Source organism: Emys orbicularis, chromosome 6 (genome assembly GCF_028017835.1).
Source record: "Emys orbicularis isolate rEmyOrb1 chromosome 6, rEmyOrb1.hap1, whole genome shotgun sequence".
Lineage (NCBI taxonomy): Eukaryota > Metazoa > Chordata > Testudines > Emydidae > Emys > Emys orbicularis.
Genome location: NC_088688.1, coordinates 120623482 through 120642664, shown reverse-complemented (window position 1 = coordinate 120642664; position 19183 = coordinate 120623482). Strand labels below are relative to the sequence as shown.

Genomic DNA, 19183 nt, shown 5'->3' with positions numbered 1-19183 from the left:
GACATTAACCAACTAATACAATGCCTGCGAGGTGAGCAGCATTCGTTCCAATTTCAGAGGGGGAAACTGAGACACTGAGCAAATAAATGACTCGAGTCAGTGGCAAAGCTGGGAATAGAGAATCCATGTCTACTTAGTCCTTTGTCCTTTCTCTCCCGATTATCTGTTTGGGTCTGAGAGGTACAGTATAACCTGACCTTCCCCCTGGAGCTTTTAGGGTGATGGTTTCTAGTAGGGAGGTTGGTTTGGAAAAGGAGAGAACTGACAAAATGAACAATGACTAATTCCTACTGGGTTTTAGCTTTTTAGCACCATGGTGTTGAGGTATGTGGCCTGCAAGTAACTCCTATGACTTTTGTAAGATGACCTCAATCCACCTAGAAAGCCTACATGTCTTCTGGTTGGGTTAAATCCATTAGCATTTCCAAGAGAACTAGAAGAATTAATTATTTAGAATAATTAGTCAGAATAGGACCCCTTCCCCTTGAAATGATCAGATCTAGCATCCCACCAGTAATACTGAACTCAGAAAAGTTTCCTGGGAGCACATTCTCTTGTGCTCTCACCTGCCCTTGGTGGACTCAGGAGTGTACTTACAGCTGTGACAAGTGCCAGTGCCTTTCTGAAAGCCGCAGCAAACCTGCTTCTCTTCAGATTTGGGCTCTGATTTAGGCAGGACTGGTACAGGGAGACCAATTGGCATAATTTCAATCTGTGGCTGAGAGCTCGTTGGTTTCCATGTCCTGCACTGATTGTGTGGCTGCCTGCTTATGGAAGTGCTCTTTGCTGCTCAACCATATACAATGCTGTAGTGAGATGAGCATTGCTGATAATATCCTTATATTTAATGAGGGATGAGCTGTTCTCTGGCGGCCGTTCATCAGTCCTGGGGTGGAGGGGAAGTGGTGTTCTAAAGGCAGATACCCAATTTGTGATGCTTTGACCTCATTAAACATTTAGCTTGTCTGCTGCTCTGTTTCTAGGGAGGTTGCACTCAACTATCTTTAGCAGCGTGGTGGGGGGAGGAGCCTCATGTATTTTCCCTCCTGCACGTTTTCTCAGGTCTGGGACAGGTGGTTATGCAGTGGCTTCTCTCTATCAGCAGTTGGGGACACTGTGAAATTAGATTGTTCTTTGTCCCATGCAGCTAACCTGTGTGGTGAAAGATGTAACAGAAGCTTCTGAGGGTGTAGCAGGAATGGCAGAAATACCTTGTGTGGTACTTGAACATCAAGAAATTTGTGTACACCCACACATTGTTGCCATATTTTTAAGAAAGCAGTTTTAAGTAAACTGCCTGGCTTAAGTAATCAAAAGGGAGATACAGAAGGACCTCAGAGTTATGAACACCAGAGTTACGAACTGACCAGTCAACCACACACCTCATTTGCAACTGCAAGTTTGCAATCAGGCAGCAGCAGAAGAAAAAAAAGCAAATATAGTACAGTACTGTGTTAAACGTAAACTACTAAAAAAATGAGGGGAAAGTTTAAAAAAAAAATTGACAAGGTAAGGAAACTGTTTCTGTGCTTGTTTCATTTGTATTAAAATGGTTAAAAGCAGCTATTTTCTTCTGCATAGTAAAGTTTCAAAGCTGTATTAAGTCATTGTTCAGTTGTAAACTTTTGAAAGAACAACCATAATGTTTTGTTCAGAGTTATGAACCACCTCTATTTCCGAGGTGTTCCTAACTCTGAGGTTCTACTGTAACTGACGTTGTTCCCTTAACTCACATCTGTATGCTTAAGAATTGCAACAGCGCATCTTTTTTTTCATAGTATATGTGCTGCAATGGCTAAGGATACTGTATCGGAATTTCTTAGCCCTTGTTTGTCCAAATGGTACCCTCAGAAATCTAAGTTTTTTTGAGTGTGACTGTGAAGTAATGAATATTTAAAATACCTTACAGATAAGCTGATACTCCATGAGCTAAGTGTTTTTGAGCTATTGTTTTGAGGAATGTAACCTATATGAATAGTACTGTTCTTTCAGTGGTAGGTCTTAGTTCCTAAACAAAACTGTTGTGCATGTTGTTTTTGGATCATCAGAGCCTGAAACATTTGATGTTTAATATTTTGTTTATTCACTGAAAGGAAGAGGTTTTTTGGAATATAAGTAGTTCGAGGAATCCCTGCCCCCAACCTCACATTTTATGAAAAATGGGGGTACAGCCAGATTTTCAAAATTGCTTATCACCCTTCAGCTCTCACTTAAGCACTTACACAAGTGGCCAGGTTTTCAAGATGTGAGAATACTGGATATAGCTGGGTACTGAGCACTTTTGAAAATATGACCCCACTTGTGGGTGATGAGCAGTCTTGAAAATCTGGCTCATAATGTTTGTCATCTGCATTAGTGGTACAAAGAGTTGAGATGAGCTGAAAGCAAAATACCCAGTACCTACCGAATTGCTCCTCTGGGAAGGTATCTCCAGCAACCAGTGCACTTGTACCACAGCGACAGCCAATTGGCACTTTCAGCTCTGCAGTAACGCACGTCGAATTTACCACTGTCAATAGTGATTCCTTTTGGAAATGCCACAAAACCCCTGGTGTAATTTGACAAGAAGCCAGGTACCCATCCTTCCCTCCTACTGGTTTGATGAGAACTGCTTCTATTGTCTGTGTCTTTTTGGCCCATACGTAGCAGGGAGCAGGTTTTGAAACAGAAATATTTGACTTGTGATGTATGCTGTTTCCCCAAAGCTGTCGCTTACCACTATTATTTGATTGTAAAAGGAGAGAGACAAGTCACCCTTCTAAAACTACGCCCTCTCCTAGACCTTAGGCAACTGAAGTTTACATTAATTTGTGGGGAGGCTTTAAAATTCCCTTTAATACTACATTTGGGTTTTTTTTTAAACCATAAGTTCATTTAAAAATATTATACCCAATTTACAATATTTGGGCACTCAGAAAGGAATGAGGTTCAACTCCCTCCTAACAACCCTGGATCCTCTAAAGTAAAAACAGACTCAGACTTTGTCATTTTAAGCCAATCATGATCAATAATGTTACAGGAAGGTCTTTTAAATGTTTTTAGTTCTGAGGCTTCCCCCTTTCTCACTCTCTCTGCAGTAAAGGAAGCCTTCAGTAATCTGCTGATACTTAATGACACCTGCTTGAAATGGAGGCGAAGAGTAAGGAGAGCTGGTAGGAAGGAAATCTATTCGGTAAGTGATACATATTTTGAATGTTTTATTTTTAAAAAATTAAAATCAAGCAAATATTGGCAAACCAGAGTCTTCATACATTGTTGCTTTTCGGGTCTCCACTCTTCTTGCATAGCATTGAGCCACAGTAACAGGGGAACCTAGCATGCGGCATCATAAGAAAACTAAAAGGGCCAGTGGATCATTGTTTGAAAAAGAATACCCACAACTATGCTTTTTGTTGTTTCTTGCTCACCTGTGTTTTGTGCTTGTTGTTTGTTTCTTCCTTTCTGCTGCTCTGTTCCTCTCCAGCCTTCAGCAATTTCTCGTTCTTTACACAAACTCAAACAGGCCAATGTGCCTTGCCATGTACTCTCAGTGATCCCCTCAACCCGCTGTGAACCCTCCACTGAGGCTGTCTGTGGTGGGCCCGAGACTGGCTGCTCTTATCTAAAGTTTCCACAGTTAGAGATTATCCAGAGTTTATTGCATCCCTCTAGCTGAGGGACAGCCTGTAAGATTTAAACAGAGCGTGCAGTCTATTTTTTTCTTACTCAAATAACTGAGAATAGATAGGTGTGAAATTGTTTGTTTTGAGTTACTAACATTATGACTATTTGGCACCAGAGCAGTAGAAAATATGCATGACTACAAGTGTCCATACAAGCCCAGCTGTCTGTAACTTGGTCCTGAGAGGGACTGGGCATTCTCATTTCATGTGGATATAGCATACTTGGACTTTCAGAAAGCCTTTGACAAGGTCCCTCACCAAAGGCTCTTAAGCAAACTAGGCAGGCATGAGATAAGAGGGAAGATCCTCTCATGGATCAGTATCTGATTAAAAGGCAGGAAACAAAGGGTAGGAATAAATGGCCAATTTTCAGAAGAGAGAGAGGTAGATAGCGGTGTCCCCCAGGGGTCTGTACTGGGACCAGTGCTGTTCAACATATTCATAAATGATCTGGAAAAAGAGTGAAGTGGCAAAATTTGCCGACGATACAAAATTACTCAAGATAGTTCAGTCCAAAGCAAACTGCGAAGAATTACAAAGGGATCTCGCAAAACTGGGTGACTGGGCAACAAAATCGCAGATGAAATTCAATGTTGATAAATACAAAGTAATGCCAATTGGAAAACATAATCCCAACTACACATCCAAAAAAAGTGTGTTCAAATTGGCTATTACCACTCTGGAATCATTATTATTATTATTATAATTATTATTATTATTGTAGATAGTTCTCTGAAAAAATCCATTCAGTGTGCACCGGCAGTCAAAAAAGCTAACCATTTTAGGAACCATTAGGAAAGGGGTAGACAATAAAACAAAATATCATAATGCTTCTGTATAAATCCATGGTATGCCCACACCTTGAATACTACATGCAGTTCTGATCGCTCCATCTAAAAAAGGATATATTAGAATTGGAAAAGGTACAGAGAAGGGCAACAAACATGATTAAGGGTATGGAACAGCTTCCGTATGAGGAGAGATTAAAAAGACTGGGACTTTTCTGCTTAGGATATGATAGAGGTCTATAAAATCTTGACTGGTGTGGAGAAAGTGAATAAGGAAGTGTTATTTACTCCTTCTCACAACACAAGAACCATGCGTCACCAAATGAAATTAACAGGCAACAGGTTTAAAACAAACAAAAGGAAGTACTTCTTCACAGAATTCACAGTCAACCTGTGGAACTTGTTTCCAGGGGATGTTGTGAAGGCACAGAGTTCAAAAGAAAATTAGATTGGTTCCTCAAGAATAGGTCAGTCAATGGCTATTAACCAAGGTGGTCAGGGGTGCAGCCACGTGATCTGAGTGTCCCTAGCCTCTGATTGTCAAAAGCTGGGAGGGGACAATGGGATTGATCACTCGACAATTGCCTGTTCTGTTCATTCACTCCGAAGCACCTGGCATTGGCCACTGCCAGATGACAGGATAGTGGGCTAGATGGACCATTGGTCTGACCCAGTAAGGCTGTTCTTATGTTGACTTCAGTAGGATTTGATAGTAATGAACACCTTTCCAGATCAAGTGATAACTGCACAGCATGCAAGTGGGTCCACTTTTGTAAATGTACTGTTTCCGCAATGAAGATACATGAGTAGGCTGCTGGTTCCTGTTAGCTGGCAAACTAGCAGTTTTGGGGCTGGGGTTTGTTTACCAAAAAAAAAAGGGGGTGGGGGGAGAAACGAAGTGCAAGAACTAGCTTTAGGGTAGTGCTGTTAAAGTTTATCCACAAGCATGCTGTGTCTTCCTTCATAAAACCTGGAAATGTTTTGATTATAGTAACGCTCAACAAATTTAATACAGTCCGTTTGTATGCACATGTAGATTTTCAACAAGGATATGGTAAATTACTTTTCCATAAAGTTTATGATAAATGGTTTAGAGTATCCCACAAATTGAACCCACGCGAAGTGTCAAAGCCTTCCATTTTCAGCACTGTGATTGTTTCATTACAGTTTCACATACAGGGTCGACGCTGGTATCAGAAGGAGTTCTTTCATGAAATGGCCTTTAACCTCACCGCTTACGGACAGACTCCAGAGGTGTGTCTTGATTTGCGCCCAGGCACCAATTACACTGTGAATATTTCCATGGCAGCTTTGGATCTTTCTGTGCTAGTTTCCATGACAACTCCAATTATTGGTACGTCCTGCTTTTTTTCTTTTTAACAAGATGACCACTTGAGTGTGAGTGCTTAGCCTCAATGGCAATATTGTCAACTGACTTGAACTTAGTGTCTCAGTGTGGATTGTTGAAAAACTCCTGCCTTGTGCTCAAAAACTGTAATCTAATTGTTACAGATTTCATGCTGTTTCTTGTTGAGTCAGCAAATCCCAAAGCATGGGGACAATGGCTGTCATGTGTTTTTAAATGTTACTTCAGCATCACAGGGTAACTGGAGAGGAAGGATGGGACAGTGATTGGGATTCTAGCCTGGAACTCTGGAGACCTAGTTCAATCCCCTGCTCTGCCAAAGACTTCCTGTATGACCTTGGGCAAGTCACTTAGTCTCTGTGTGCCTCACTTCACCATCTGTACAATGGGGATAATGGCACTGCCCTACCTCACAGAGGTTGAAAGATTGTGAAGTACTCAGATACTATGGTAATGAGGGCCCTATGAGTACCATAGACTGATATCGCTACCGATGGTGATATTAAAAGGTATTCCAGCAAAAAGGCACTGTTGGCAGAGGAGGAGAAAGAGCATGTTATGCTTCGTGTTTTAATTGTAATTTGCTTCCAGAATTTTTTTTTTCCATAAAGAAAACTGCACTAATAAAAATCTGCAGCCTTTGAGCTCATTTTGATTCCAGTTAAACTGGTTTAAATTAGGACACTTTTGTACCGTTCCTATGCTGAAAAGCTTCTGGGTTAGATTTAAAAAAAACAACAACAAAGTGAACAGGAGTACTTGTGGCACCTTAGAGACTAACAAATTTATTAGAGCATAAGCTTTCGTGGGCTACAGCCCACTTCTTCGGATGCATATAGAATGGAACATATATTGAGGAGATATATATACACACATACAGAGAGCATGAACAGGTGGGAGTTGTCTTACCAACTCTGAGAGGCCAATTAAGTAAGAGAAAAAAAACTTTTGAAGTGATAATCAAGATAGCCCAGTACAAACAGTTTGATAAGAAGTGTGAGAATACTTACAAGGGGCTGTACTGGGCTATCTTGATTATCACTTCAAAAGTTTTTTTTTCTCTTACTTAATTGGCCTCTCAGAGTTGGTAAGACAACTCCCATCTGTTCATGCTCTCTGAATGTGTGTATATATATTTCCTCAATATATGTTCCATTCTATATGCATCCGAAGAAGTGGGCTGTAGCCCATGAAAGCTTATGCTCTAATAAATTTGTTAGTCTCTAAGGTGCCACAAGTACTCCTGTTCTTTTTGCGGATACAGACTAACACGGCTGCTACTCTGAAACAACAAAGTGAAACACTAGCTTTGGTGTTGGCAGCAGACAGATGAAACCTAGCAACCTCTTTGAATTTTGTAACTGTGTTCGGCCACTAGGTGCAGCTGTTTATCTGCTGGATACCCAATGAAGAACTAGAGAGCTGTTTATGTGGTGTTTTCCAAATCATGAATACTTCAGTACTTTTTTAATAGTAAATCTTAGCTTTTAAGACATCATAGAAGGGGGGGAAAAATCTCTTCCTTGTGTGTGAAAGTTATTGTGTAGGGCACACAGTGTTCTGGATCACTTTAGTGATGAACAGCAATTATTGGATGATTTTTGCTTGAAAATTGCCTAGCTGTCATTCAAAAGTAGTGAATTGTTGTATCTGTTCATGTGTCTTGTTAGAACAAAGCATGTCCCGGAATTTGATTGATTGAGATGCTTTTGAATACCCACAGTTATAACCTGTAGGCATTCCACTTTACATTGTCATCCTGCAAGAGTTCATTACTTGTGCAGACGATCTGTACAGAATACTTTCTAGCAGGTGCTGCATGAAGTAGGGTTGATGATTTGGTACCTGGTATGTTTCTCTTTGAGCTGAATTAGTACTGAATGAACGCACCAGCATAGTCCTGGGTGAGGTATCTGTAGAGCCCTGCGTGGATACAAATTTATATCCTTGGATGCAGATATACATGTGTATCCACACAGGGCTGTAGGTATTTGGTGGAGAGGCACAAACATTTGGTCATGTCTGCTTATCAAGTAAGATCTCATTAAAAGGCCCATTTTACTTTTTTATAAGAGTAATGGGGTTTGAGTCACTTTTGATTTAGCTCCCACATTTAAATTTTACAAAATTACACAATTTAGGATTAATAAAACTTTCCATTTTATTATTTTTTTTAATTCCAAGAAAAACAGTATTTGGTATGGATTTCAGCTTTCTCCAGCAGTGTTTGCAACCCAAATATTGCAACATTGTGCTTGTTAATGACAGCTAGTAAGTGAAACTGACCAGTCTGTTTTGTAATCCATGGGGAGTGAAATGCAAAAAGAAAACCAAGACAATTAATGATGAAAACTAAATTAGATTTTTAACATTCTTTCCATGTTAATAATTTTAGCTGCTGTAGTACCAGTGAAGAAGCATTTAAAGTAACTCGCCTAACAATGAGCTTTTAACTTCTGTGCCATGCCTCTGAAATTATATTCTTCCTACCTAAATCCCTCCTGCGGTTTATTTAGGATATAGTATTCTTTACTTCCTGTCTTGCACTGCTGTGAGCTGCTGAATCAGGGCTGGTCTACACTACAGGGCAGGGATTGATCCAGGTTATGCAACTTCAACTACATGAATAACGTAGCTGAAGTCGATGTACTTAGATCTACTTACTGCAGTGTGTCGACAGAAGACGCTCTCCCATCAATTTCCCTTGCACTTTTCGTTGAGGTGGAGTACCGGAGTTGACGCTAGAGCGATCGGCGGTCGATTATACTAACACGATAAATCGACTCCCGCTGGATCGATCGCTGCCTGTCGATCCGGACGGTAGTGTAGACAAGCCCTCAGATGGCTGTACTTTGGTGGTGGTGGAGTTCTCCTAATTTGTATGCCAGTTTAAGCTTGTTAAAGTGCTTTGTGGCCCTTTGGGATCAAAAGTCCTATGTAAATGTAAAATACCTCAGAAGATCTAATGCTGTAAGGAAGCTGAAAGACTGAAACAAATGTTTTACTGTGGATGTACTGTAACTGGCCTAACCTTTGTTATCGGGTGATGTAGCTGCTTGAGGTTTCATGCTGATTTCTTTGGGGGAAGAGTAAGGAGGTATGGCCCTCAATTTACCCACAGTTAACAAATGTTCCTGGTGAGTCATGGATTTACATTTCAGAACATAGGATCACATCTTCAGCTGGTGTAAATTCCCATACCTCATTAACTTCAATAGAGCTACTCCAGTTTACTGCAGTTGAGGACCAGGCCCAAGCCCATAGATTCTGTAATGCTAGAGGCCCTCTTATAGGTCATTTCATGGTGACCATATTCCTCTATGGAGGAAATTAATAAGGTTAGAGAGCGTATTTAGTGTGAACCTATGCCGTACAGTCACATGTTAGTGAAAGGTTGCTTTGTGCTAAGACAGAAAAAAGAGAGAGAATCTACAGCGTTCATAAATGTCTGTCAGGAAACCTACCTTTGCTTCAGATATCCTGAATGCGATGATTCATTATGCCCATAATGGAATGTGTGTCTACACAAAAAATGGAATTCAGCAGCTTGCTACTTTCCTTACCGTAGACAGCCTGGCAAGCAGATTCCTTTTAAAATAAGTCTGTGATCAGCATGTTATTGTTCTCGTCTCCTGGCCAGTAAAGATTCTCTATTGAGTGCTTCATAGAGCACTGAAATTCTGTTCCTTTCATATTCCCAGCAGTATCCTTCTTAGGCTGCCTTTTCTGCCCTCCCGGCTTGCATAAGAGTTTTTACCATGTGCTCACGTGAGATGGGAGCTCGAGTCATGAAAAATGGTTGGGCAATCATTGCCCAATCGCTGTTAAAAGACTGGTGATGTGAGCTTTCTGTGTTTTGGCAGGAAGGACAGTTTGTGTCTGTTTCTCCTGCTCCCTTCCATCGCATCCCCTCAAAAAAAAAAGGCTGTTAAGGTTGTACTGTCTCTGATTCATTATTTCTCTGTCTGGGTTACTGATTGTTGTAGTCCCAAGTGTGCTCTTCCCTTTTATAGGTCATTCGTGAAGAAGATATCCTAGGTAAAGCATTGTCGCTGACTATTTCTGAATTTAAGAAATGTCTTTTTTATAAACACTCACTTCCATTTGAGAAATGGCTGGGGAGAATTTAAGAAATACTGGTCTTAAATGAATAAGCCACAGCAAGGATATGCATCATAGAAGATTAGGGTTGGAAGAGACCTCAGGAGGTCATCTAGTCCCACCCCCTGCTCAAAGCAGGACCAATTTCCAACTAAATTATCCCAGCCAGGGCTTTGTCAAGCCTGACCTTAAAAACCTCTAAGGAAGGAGATTCCACCACCTCCCTAGGTAACCCATTCCAGTGCTTCACCACCCTCCTAGTGAAATACTTTTTCCTAATATCCAACCAAGACCTCCCCCATTGCAACTTGAGACCATTGCTCCTTGTTCTGTCATCTGCCACCACTGAGAACAGCCTAGCTCCATCCTCTTTGGAACCCCCCTTCAGGTAGTTGAAGGCTGCTCTCAAATCCCACCTCACTCTTCTCTTCTGCAGACTAAATAATCCCAGTTCCCTCAGCCTCTCCTCATAAGTCATGTGCCCCAGCCCCCTAATCATTTTCATTGCCCTCCACTGGACTCTCTTCAGTTTGTCCACATCCTTTCTGTAGTGGGGGGCCCAAAACTGGACGCATTACTCCAGATGTGGCCTCACCAGTGCCAAATAGAGGGGAATAATCGCTTCCCTCGATCTGGTGGCAACGCTCCTACTAATGCAGCCCAATATGCCATTAGCCTTCTTGGCACAAGGGCACACTGTTGACTCATATCCAGCTTCTCGTCCACTAATCCCCAGGTCCTTTTCTGCAAAACTGCTGCTTAGCCAGTCGGTCCCCAGCCTGTAGCAGTGCATGGGATTCTTCCGTCCTAAGTGCAGGACTCTGCACTTGTCCTTGTTGAACCTCATCAGATTTCTTTTGGCCCAATCCTCCAATTTGTCTAGATCACTCTGGACCCTATCCCTACCCTCCAGTGTATCTACCTTTCCCCCTAGCTTAGTGTCATCTGTGAACTTGCTGAGGGTGCAGTCCATCCCATCGTCCAGATCATTAATGAAGTTGTTGAACAAAACTGGCCCCAGGACTGACCCCTGGGGCACTCCACTTGATACCGGCTGTCAGCTAGACATCGAGCCGTTGATCACTACCCGTTGAGCCCGACAATCTAGCGAGCTTTCTATTCACCTTATAGTCCATTCATCCAGTCCATACTTCTTTAACTTGCTGGCAAGGATACTGTGGGAGACTGTATCAAAAGCTTTACTAAAGTCAAGGTATATCACGTCCACTGCTTTCCCCTCATCCACAGAGCCACTTATCTCATCATAGAAGGCAATCAGGCTGATCAGGCATGATTTGCCCTTGGTGAATCCATTTTGACTGTTCCTGATCACCTTCCTCTCCTCCAAGTGCTTCAAAATGGATTCCTTGAGGACCTGCTCCATGATTTTTTCGGGGACTGAGGTGAGGCTGACCGGTCTGTAGTTCCCCAGATTCTCCTTCTTCCCTTTTTTAAAGATGGGCACTATATTTGCCTTTTTCCAATCGTCCGGCACCTCCCCCGATCACCATGAGTTTTCAAAGATAATGGCCAATGGCTCTGAAATCACACCAGTCAACTCCCTCAGCACCCTTGGATGCATTGCATCTGGCCTCATGGACTTGTGCATGTCCAGCTTTTCTAAATAGTCCTTAACCTGTTCTTTCACCGCTGAGAGCTGCTCACCTCCTCCCCATACTTTGTTGCCCAGTGCAGCAGTTTGGGAGCTGACCTTGTCTGTGAAGACTGAGGCAAAAAAAGCATTGACTACTTCAGCTTTTTCCACATCATTTGTCACTAGGTTGCCTCCCCCATTCAGTAAGGGTTGCACACTTTCCCTGACCACCTTCTTGTTGCTAACATACCTGTAGAAACCCTTCTTGTTACTCTTAGCATCCCTTGCTAGCTGCAACTCCAGTTGTGCTTTGGCCTTCCTGATTACACCCCTGCATGCTCGAGCAATATTTTTATACTCCTCCCTAGTCATCTGTCCAAGTTTCCACTTCTAGTAAGCTTCCTTTTTGTGTTTAAGCTCACCGAAGATTTCTCTGTTAAGCCAAGCTGGTGACCTGCCATATTTGCTATTCTTTCTGCACATCGGGATGGTTTATTCCTGCACCCTCAATAAGGCTTCTTTAAAATACAGCCACCTCTCTTGGACTCCTTTCCCTCTCATATTAGTGTCTCAGGGAATCCTGCCCATCAGTTCCCTGAGGGAGTCAGTCTGCTTTTCTGAAGTCCAGGGTCTGTATTCCGCTGCTCTCCTTTCTTCCTTTTGTCAGGATCCTGAACTCGACCATCTCATAGTCACTGCTGCCCAGTTTGCCACCCACTTCTACTTCTACCCCTACCAATTCTTCCATGTTTGTGAGCAGCAGGTCAAGAGGAGCACGGCCCCTGGTAGGTTCCTCCAGCACTTGCCCCAGGAAATTGTCCGCAACACTCTCCAAAAAGTTCCTGGATTGTCTGTGCACTGCTGTATTGCGTCTTATGGGAACAGTGTTGGTGGGAGTTCGTGCTGAGTGAATAGATGCCTCCTTCTGATAAAGAGGGTGCAGACTGCCCTGTAAAAACATTATTAATCTGAACATACTACAGTTTCCTGCCATCTAGAAAAGTACATTTTAAAATGCTGATGCAATAAAACATCTGTGTCTGTGAGCCTCTTGAAAAAGCATAAGGAAGGGAGAGAAGATACTTGGAAATCAGTATATTTTGTAATGTTCTCCATGTCAGACTGATTAAAAGATGTTCTGTACCTGCAGAATAGCTACACTTAAAAGTCATGGCCAAAATTTTCAAAAACACTTAGTGATTTTGAGTGTGTCCGTTTTTGGATGCTCAACTTGATACACCCTCAAAGAGACCTGATTTTCAGGTGCACTTCTTGAAAATCAAGCCTCACTAGTCTCAAATTTGGCAACCAATATCACTAGTTACTTTTTGAAATCTCGGCGCATGAACTGGCTTAATGTTGTTTATTTTTCTAAGGTGCCACAGCTGTACAGGTATGTAAAGAATTAACATGGTCCTTGTCCTGAAGTACTGTGCAAATAATAAAAAAAGAAGGCAAATGCGCTTTGGAACAGAAGGTTAAGAGCTACAGTATGTTTCTTGCAACAACAATAGCACAAGGATGGTGAAATGAGGAGGAGGTTGCCCTTGAAATATTAGTGGAATGCTATGCAAAACAAGTGTGTTTGAGAAGAGATTTGAGAGACAGAGATGGGGAACATTTGGAGACAGTAATTAAGAAGGCAATCCCAACATACAGTAGGAGGAGTGTGAAAGAAGGTGTGAAAATGAATGTGTTCGTTGTTTGTTCCACCCCCATTGTGCTGCAGCCATCACATTATCTCCCGGGCTTTGTGCTGTATAACCTTCAGTTATAATTGTTTTTAAAAATTGTTTTTCTCGGATAACATTTATTTTCTTGTAACATCCTAAGCACGTCTTTATAAATACATCTTTCTTGTAAAGTTGTGGTAAACAGCAGGCATAACAACAGAGAGCAGCCAGTGTTAATTTTTAAGGAGCACCATCAAGGTTTTTAGACCTGAAAGCCAGACCTTCTGGCTGTATTTTGACTTACAGGCTCCATGTCTGCTCCATTGTTTTGGCTTCAGAGAGTAGGATTTTTGCATAATTGAGTATCCTGTCTGTTCATTAAAGAGGAACAAGCAGGCAGAGTGCAAGGATAATATAACATGTATGTGTGCTTCTGTCATCATGAAGAAACCCAGCACCTCTGGCTGGGTGGGTCACCCAAGAACAGTGGTGAGATGTTAGTCCACCTGCAGCCCTTGTTTGGGGGAAGGAAATGATAGATTCTTCAGAAAGACCAGTTTAAAAGAGGAAATTTTAACCCTTAGGCCACTAGCTGACCACCAGTTATTTAACACTTTGGAGACTGGCCAATTTCCTAAGGTTTGGAATGGACCGCTCTGTGTTGGAACACAATGCTTGTTAGGAAGATCCCTGGTCACAGGGAAGTGGAGTTATTGTGTCTGAGTTACTAAAGGGGAACATTGAACTTCCCCTCCAATGAAAACATGCATATTGGGTTCTGTAACCTCTTCCAGTGTTTTCTCCCCCACACATAACCTCTTTAAAAAAAAAAGAAAAATAGAAAATTGTGAGTCAGGGTATGTTCCTACTTTACACTCTGCTTATTGTTACTTGCTACAGGTATTTGTATATACCAGTTACAGGGTTTGGATAAAGATATTGCAGGAGTTTTTGAGTCCTCAGACCTCTCAGATGCCCCTCTGGCACACAAATATAGTGACCCCTCACTCTTCTTCTTAAAAATTATTTACATCAGAAATGAATAATCATGAAACTGAAGGTCTAGAAAGAGGTATTTGCCCTAAAGGAATGAATTCCACAGCATTATGTTTCCTCCATGAATAGTTTTGTGGTGCCCCTCTCATTCTGGGTTTTTCTCACACATTGCATCCCAAATGGAATTCCGTAACCTTAGGGGGAAAGAAAACAGCTTACCATTGTTCCACTCATGTGCAAGTAGGAATAGAGTCAGGCTAACTCACCCAACTCCCCTCATGGTTGGGGGATCTTTAATTTATTTTTCTTTTTTCAAATGTTAAAAATTTCTGCCTTCCACTGAGGGAGGAAGGGACCGTAGGAAACATGTGGATTTGCTGTGAATATTCCCTGCTGTTTGTGCTATCATGACAGACCCCACAAGGGGTTATGAGTTACAAGTATACCTCTTAGAAAACAAGAATTACAGAGAAATGATTTTCTGTTTCAGTGAAGCAGGCAGGGGGATTGATGACAACCAGTAATATAAATATGTGTTTTTATGTGACAGGAATTTAGTCTCCAATCCTGCAAACATTTATGTGTGATGTATTTAACTTTAAATATGTGAGTAGTCCTATTGAAGCTCATGGGACTGCTTGAATGAATAAAATTTAAGCACATGCATAACTGTTGACAGGATCGGTGCCATAAACTAGCCCAGTGCTATTGTCTATGAGAGGTTGTATGTGAAATCCTTCCTCCATATATAAACTTAATCTCCTTCCAGTGTGTTGTGGGTTTCTACAGGTCTCTGTTTTGGCCCCTTCCATTTCTCCTTCTGCATCCTGTCTCTGGGCAGTCGCATTGACAAATACGACTCCAGCTGTCATCGTTATGCTGATAACTTGCAGCTTTACTTCTGCACGCCTGACCTGTCTCCTCCTGGCCAAACCAAAATCTCAGTTTAGTTTTCTGACATCTCCCCATATACCAACCTTCATCTTAAACGCAACCTGGCCAAAACAGAACTCCTAATCATTCCCCCCAGTCCTCCAGGATACCACCACCCTCCTCCCTTTTGGCCAGGCCCAAAGCCTGGGCATTTTCTTTGACTTGGCCCTTTCTAGGTCTCCACATCCAGGCCACATCTAAATCTTCGCATTTCTTCCTGCATAACATCTCTTAAGATATGGCCTTTCCTCTCTGTCTGCACAACTAAAACTCTCATCCAGGCCCTTATCTTTCATGTCTCAACTGCTCCAATGGTCTCCTCTCTGGCCTTGACAAATTCCATCTTGCTTCAAATTCTGCTGCCAGGAGCATTTTCCTGACTTGTGACATTGATCCCATCTCTTCCCTCTTTGCACCTCTCCACCAGCTTCACCTTCTTGTCTGCATCAGACACGAACTACTTGTCTTCACTTTTAAGGCCTCCACAGCCTAACCCCGCCTTACCGAGCATTTCACACGTGGGACCCCTGCATTTGTTCTGCAAATGCTTTCCAGTCTTGATTGCCAATTTTAAAATAATTTGCAACAAACCACTGTGTTTTTCCCCCCTCACTCGTGGGAGAAGCTCTCCATAAACATTTGCAAAGCCACCTTGTTGTTCTCCTTCAAATCCCTATTTAAACTCTTCTCTGTCATGATGCCTACAAATAAATGGTTAGGCAGCTAGGCTCTGAGACCACTGCTTTTCATGCTGACCAGTAATGTCTCATTAGTTACCTGTGCTCCCTCATCTGTCTCTCTCTCTATCCACCTTTTCTCTCTTGTCTCACGTGTATAGACTGTAAGCGCTTTGGGCCTCTGTGATAGGTATTGTACAAACATAACAATGGAGTCCTAGCCTCTGGTCTCTACTACAATACAAATAAGTAATAACAATAAAGTGGAACCAGCCAGTTTAATTTTCACTGATGCAACTGAGTGAAATGCAAAAAGGAAACAAACAGAATATAGTTAATGACACCACTCCCCTCACCCCCCCCAAAAAAATTAACATTCCATAAGGTGGTGTTAAAAACACAGATAAGGGCCCTCCCCCATTATATTGTTATTAAAAATCAATATATTTGTCTTAAGTGACCTTTTTAAGTTCATTTTTTCTCTCTTCTAGTGGGCTTTTTTGGTCATCTCCTCAGAAGATTCTGTGATAGTGGTTTTCTTCAGGTTAAAAATTCTTTGCCTTTCAGCAAAACATACATGTTGTTACATATGTTGTACTTATAGTCTCTCCTCATAACCAGTGCTATTTAATCAGTACTGCTACATAACCCTCACTTATACCATTAGTACTTATTCCATTTCTTTATTTTAAATGTGAAAATGTAATAAAAGATTTTTATTTGAATCAAAATCCCCAAACAACCATAAAATCCTTAAAACAATGTGTTTGCAAGAAATGTCAGTTATGCAAATGGCATTATTTCAGCAGAGAATTGTTTTCAGTTATAGCTGGGCCTGAACGAGAACCCTTGATTTGACTTCCCTGAACTTGAGGAAAGATACCATCTGGATGCAAACCTTGTGGCTCAGTTGCATCACTATTTTTAAAGCATTATCAGCAGCAGAGAATGGCGTCTAGAAAAGCAGAGAAACCCAAACAGGGCTGCTCTAGTGCAAATGAAGGATTTCTAAAAGGGTGGTAAGCCAAATGATTAACTAGCCATAAGCATATGTTCATTTTAAATAGAAACATATTTAAAATGAGGCACAAAGAAAATACTATCCTTTTAAATGGAGTCATTCTGACTGTAGTATGTATAGTAAAGTAAATTTCAGTGCTGTCCTAGTCATATAGTATTGGTGGAGTGCAGAAGATCAGCTAATCAGAAAGACCTTAAAGATTCCTACTATCAAGATTTGATAGTATAATGAAAGTGACACTGTTCATCACATGTGTAGTGATTAGTCTGTGCAGTCCTAAGGCTTCTGTTGTAAACTGCGTCTGTAAAAAGTCAGAGGCCTCTGAGATTTAAAACAGGGACAAGTAAATTAGGAATCTTAATGTTTTTTAAAAATCAGGCCATTCCTGTGAGAAACATCTGCTTGATAACAAACAAGTGAGTTGCATCAATATCATCCAAAAGCTAGCAAGTTTGAGCTGGAGTTGTGTTGCTCAAATGGTATGGACGGCAACGCTGGCTTTAGTTTTTTCCATGGCCGAGTTCTACGCACCGGTTTGGGGAAGAAGCTCGCACACAGACCTGATCAACATCCAATTAAATGTGGCTCTGAGACTTGTAAGTGGCACCCTGAAGACCATGCCACTGCCTTAGATTCCAGTCCTCGCAAAGTCCTTTCTCCAACCATCTGGTGAGAGATGGCTATGTTGCACGAGTACAAGAAAGTTCTTGCTCATCCAAAGTTCTTTGTTCATCCACCTCACGCTTGCCTTAAGTCCTGCTGGCCATTCTGGATGGTTGGAGAAGCTCTTCTGTCATCCAGCTTCAACTCAGAAAACCCCTGGCAGATGCAATGGGCTGGCTCTGACATAAACAACAAGCATCTTGTACATGATCGCACTGTCGAATGACCTGGTTTCTTGCTCTGCCAAAGACACGATGACCATCAACCATATTAGGACATTACACAGAAGATGTGTGCACCTGATGCACAAATGGAGAATCAAGGATTTGCCGCAGTGCGAATGCGGAGTCTTCCAAACCATTGAACGTGATGTGAACAAGTGCCCCATCTTGTCATTTCCAGGAGGTATAGCCTCAATATCTGTGCTGTTTTTGTATTTCACTTGCAATGCTATTACATGTGCTTTCTGCTGTGTTTTGGCTTCCAGCTAACACTGTGACCCAGCTCAAATATTCTTGCCATAAAAATGAAACTCATGGTGAATTGCCAAATTCCTGGCCTACCAGCATTGATTCTGAGAGGGGTATTTGGAGCGGGGTTTGGTTGAAGATAGGGGTGAATACTGGCACTTTTAGGTTTGTGTCACTGTGAAGTTTGAAGGATGCTGCTTCAAGCTGGTGGCCTGTAATCCTGATAGAATGTTTTTATAGTAATTTACCTGAAGACCAAGAGGGGTAGATGTTAATGGCAAGCCACTGAATTTGGGGCTGCAGCTTTTCACTCTTGATCAGGAATTTTCCCACACAATGGCTGCCCTGCATTAGGTGCTGCCATTGTTTCTGACTTCATGGAGGTGGTCTGAAGGCTTTATTTTTCCCACGGGGATTGTTAAATTTTGATGTTCTGCAGGCCTGGTAGTTGACTGATTTTTGGCACGCATTAACGTTCTGGCAACATGCATTTTTCTTAATGTCAAATACTGCACATGGAAGAACTTCCTCATAAAGTCCTCCTGTTTCCTGGGGTGAGAATTAAACCAATTTTAAAATGTTGGATTGTTGCTGATTTACGTCTTATCAGGGCAGTCTGGAGAGACTTAGATGTGCTTACAGTTTTAACAGCTTGTATTTCTTACCAGTTACCCAATGTGGCAAAGACTCCAAACTTTAAAGGGACTTGTTGCTTGCTAGGCCTGGGTAGTTAATGGTTAGTGCCCTAAAGCTGTTTTCCTCTTTACTCTGCCTGTCTGAAATTTAACACAAAGCTCAGATCGGTTAGACATTTTAGGCCTTGTGCACTTTGGCGAGGATTAAAAAAAAAAAAAATCCCTAATATTTTCTCCAGGCAGAAAATTGAATTAAAGCTTCTCTTGACTGTGCTGGATGTCACAGGAAGGGAGGGTATAAAATAGGAATCAAAGAAAGCTACTGCAACAGAATTTATTTTCCTACCTTTGAGTTCTCCAGTTGAGGGGGCTCTTGAAAGTTCAGGGAAGTACTTGCTGAAAGTCTCCGATGACTGCTTAAAATATTTGACTGAGGTATTCAAGGTCTACAAGAAGTAAGGTTCAAATCTCATATATTTGTTTTCTCAGGTTGAGTCTGCTGATCTGCAGTTCAATCAAAATAAAAATCATCTCCAATATTTGTTAACCAAAAACGTTGTCTGTACATTTTAAAGTATTTTGTATTCAGATTTGAATCTAAAGC

General features: G+C 41.6%; 1 protein-coding gene across 1 annotated transcript in view; it reads left to right on the top strand.

Moving 5' to 3' along the window:
* The window catches only part of SUSD1 (sushi domain containing 1), a 91690-nt gene that overhangs the window by 58209 nt on the left and 14298 nt on the right, over positions 1–19183 (top strand). Inside the window, exons 14-15 of the mRNA XM_065405925.1 lie at positions 3078–3172; positions 5618–5804. Coding sequence (XP_065261997.1) covers positions 3078–3172; positions 5618–5804 — 282 coding nt within the window. The remainder of the gene's footprint in view (positions 1–3077; positions 3173–5617; positions 5805–19183) is intronic.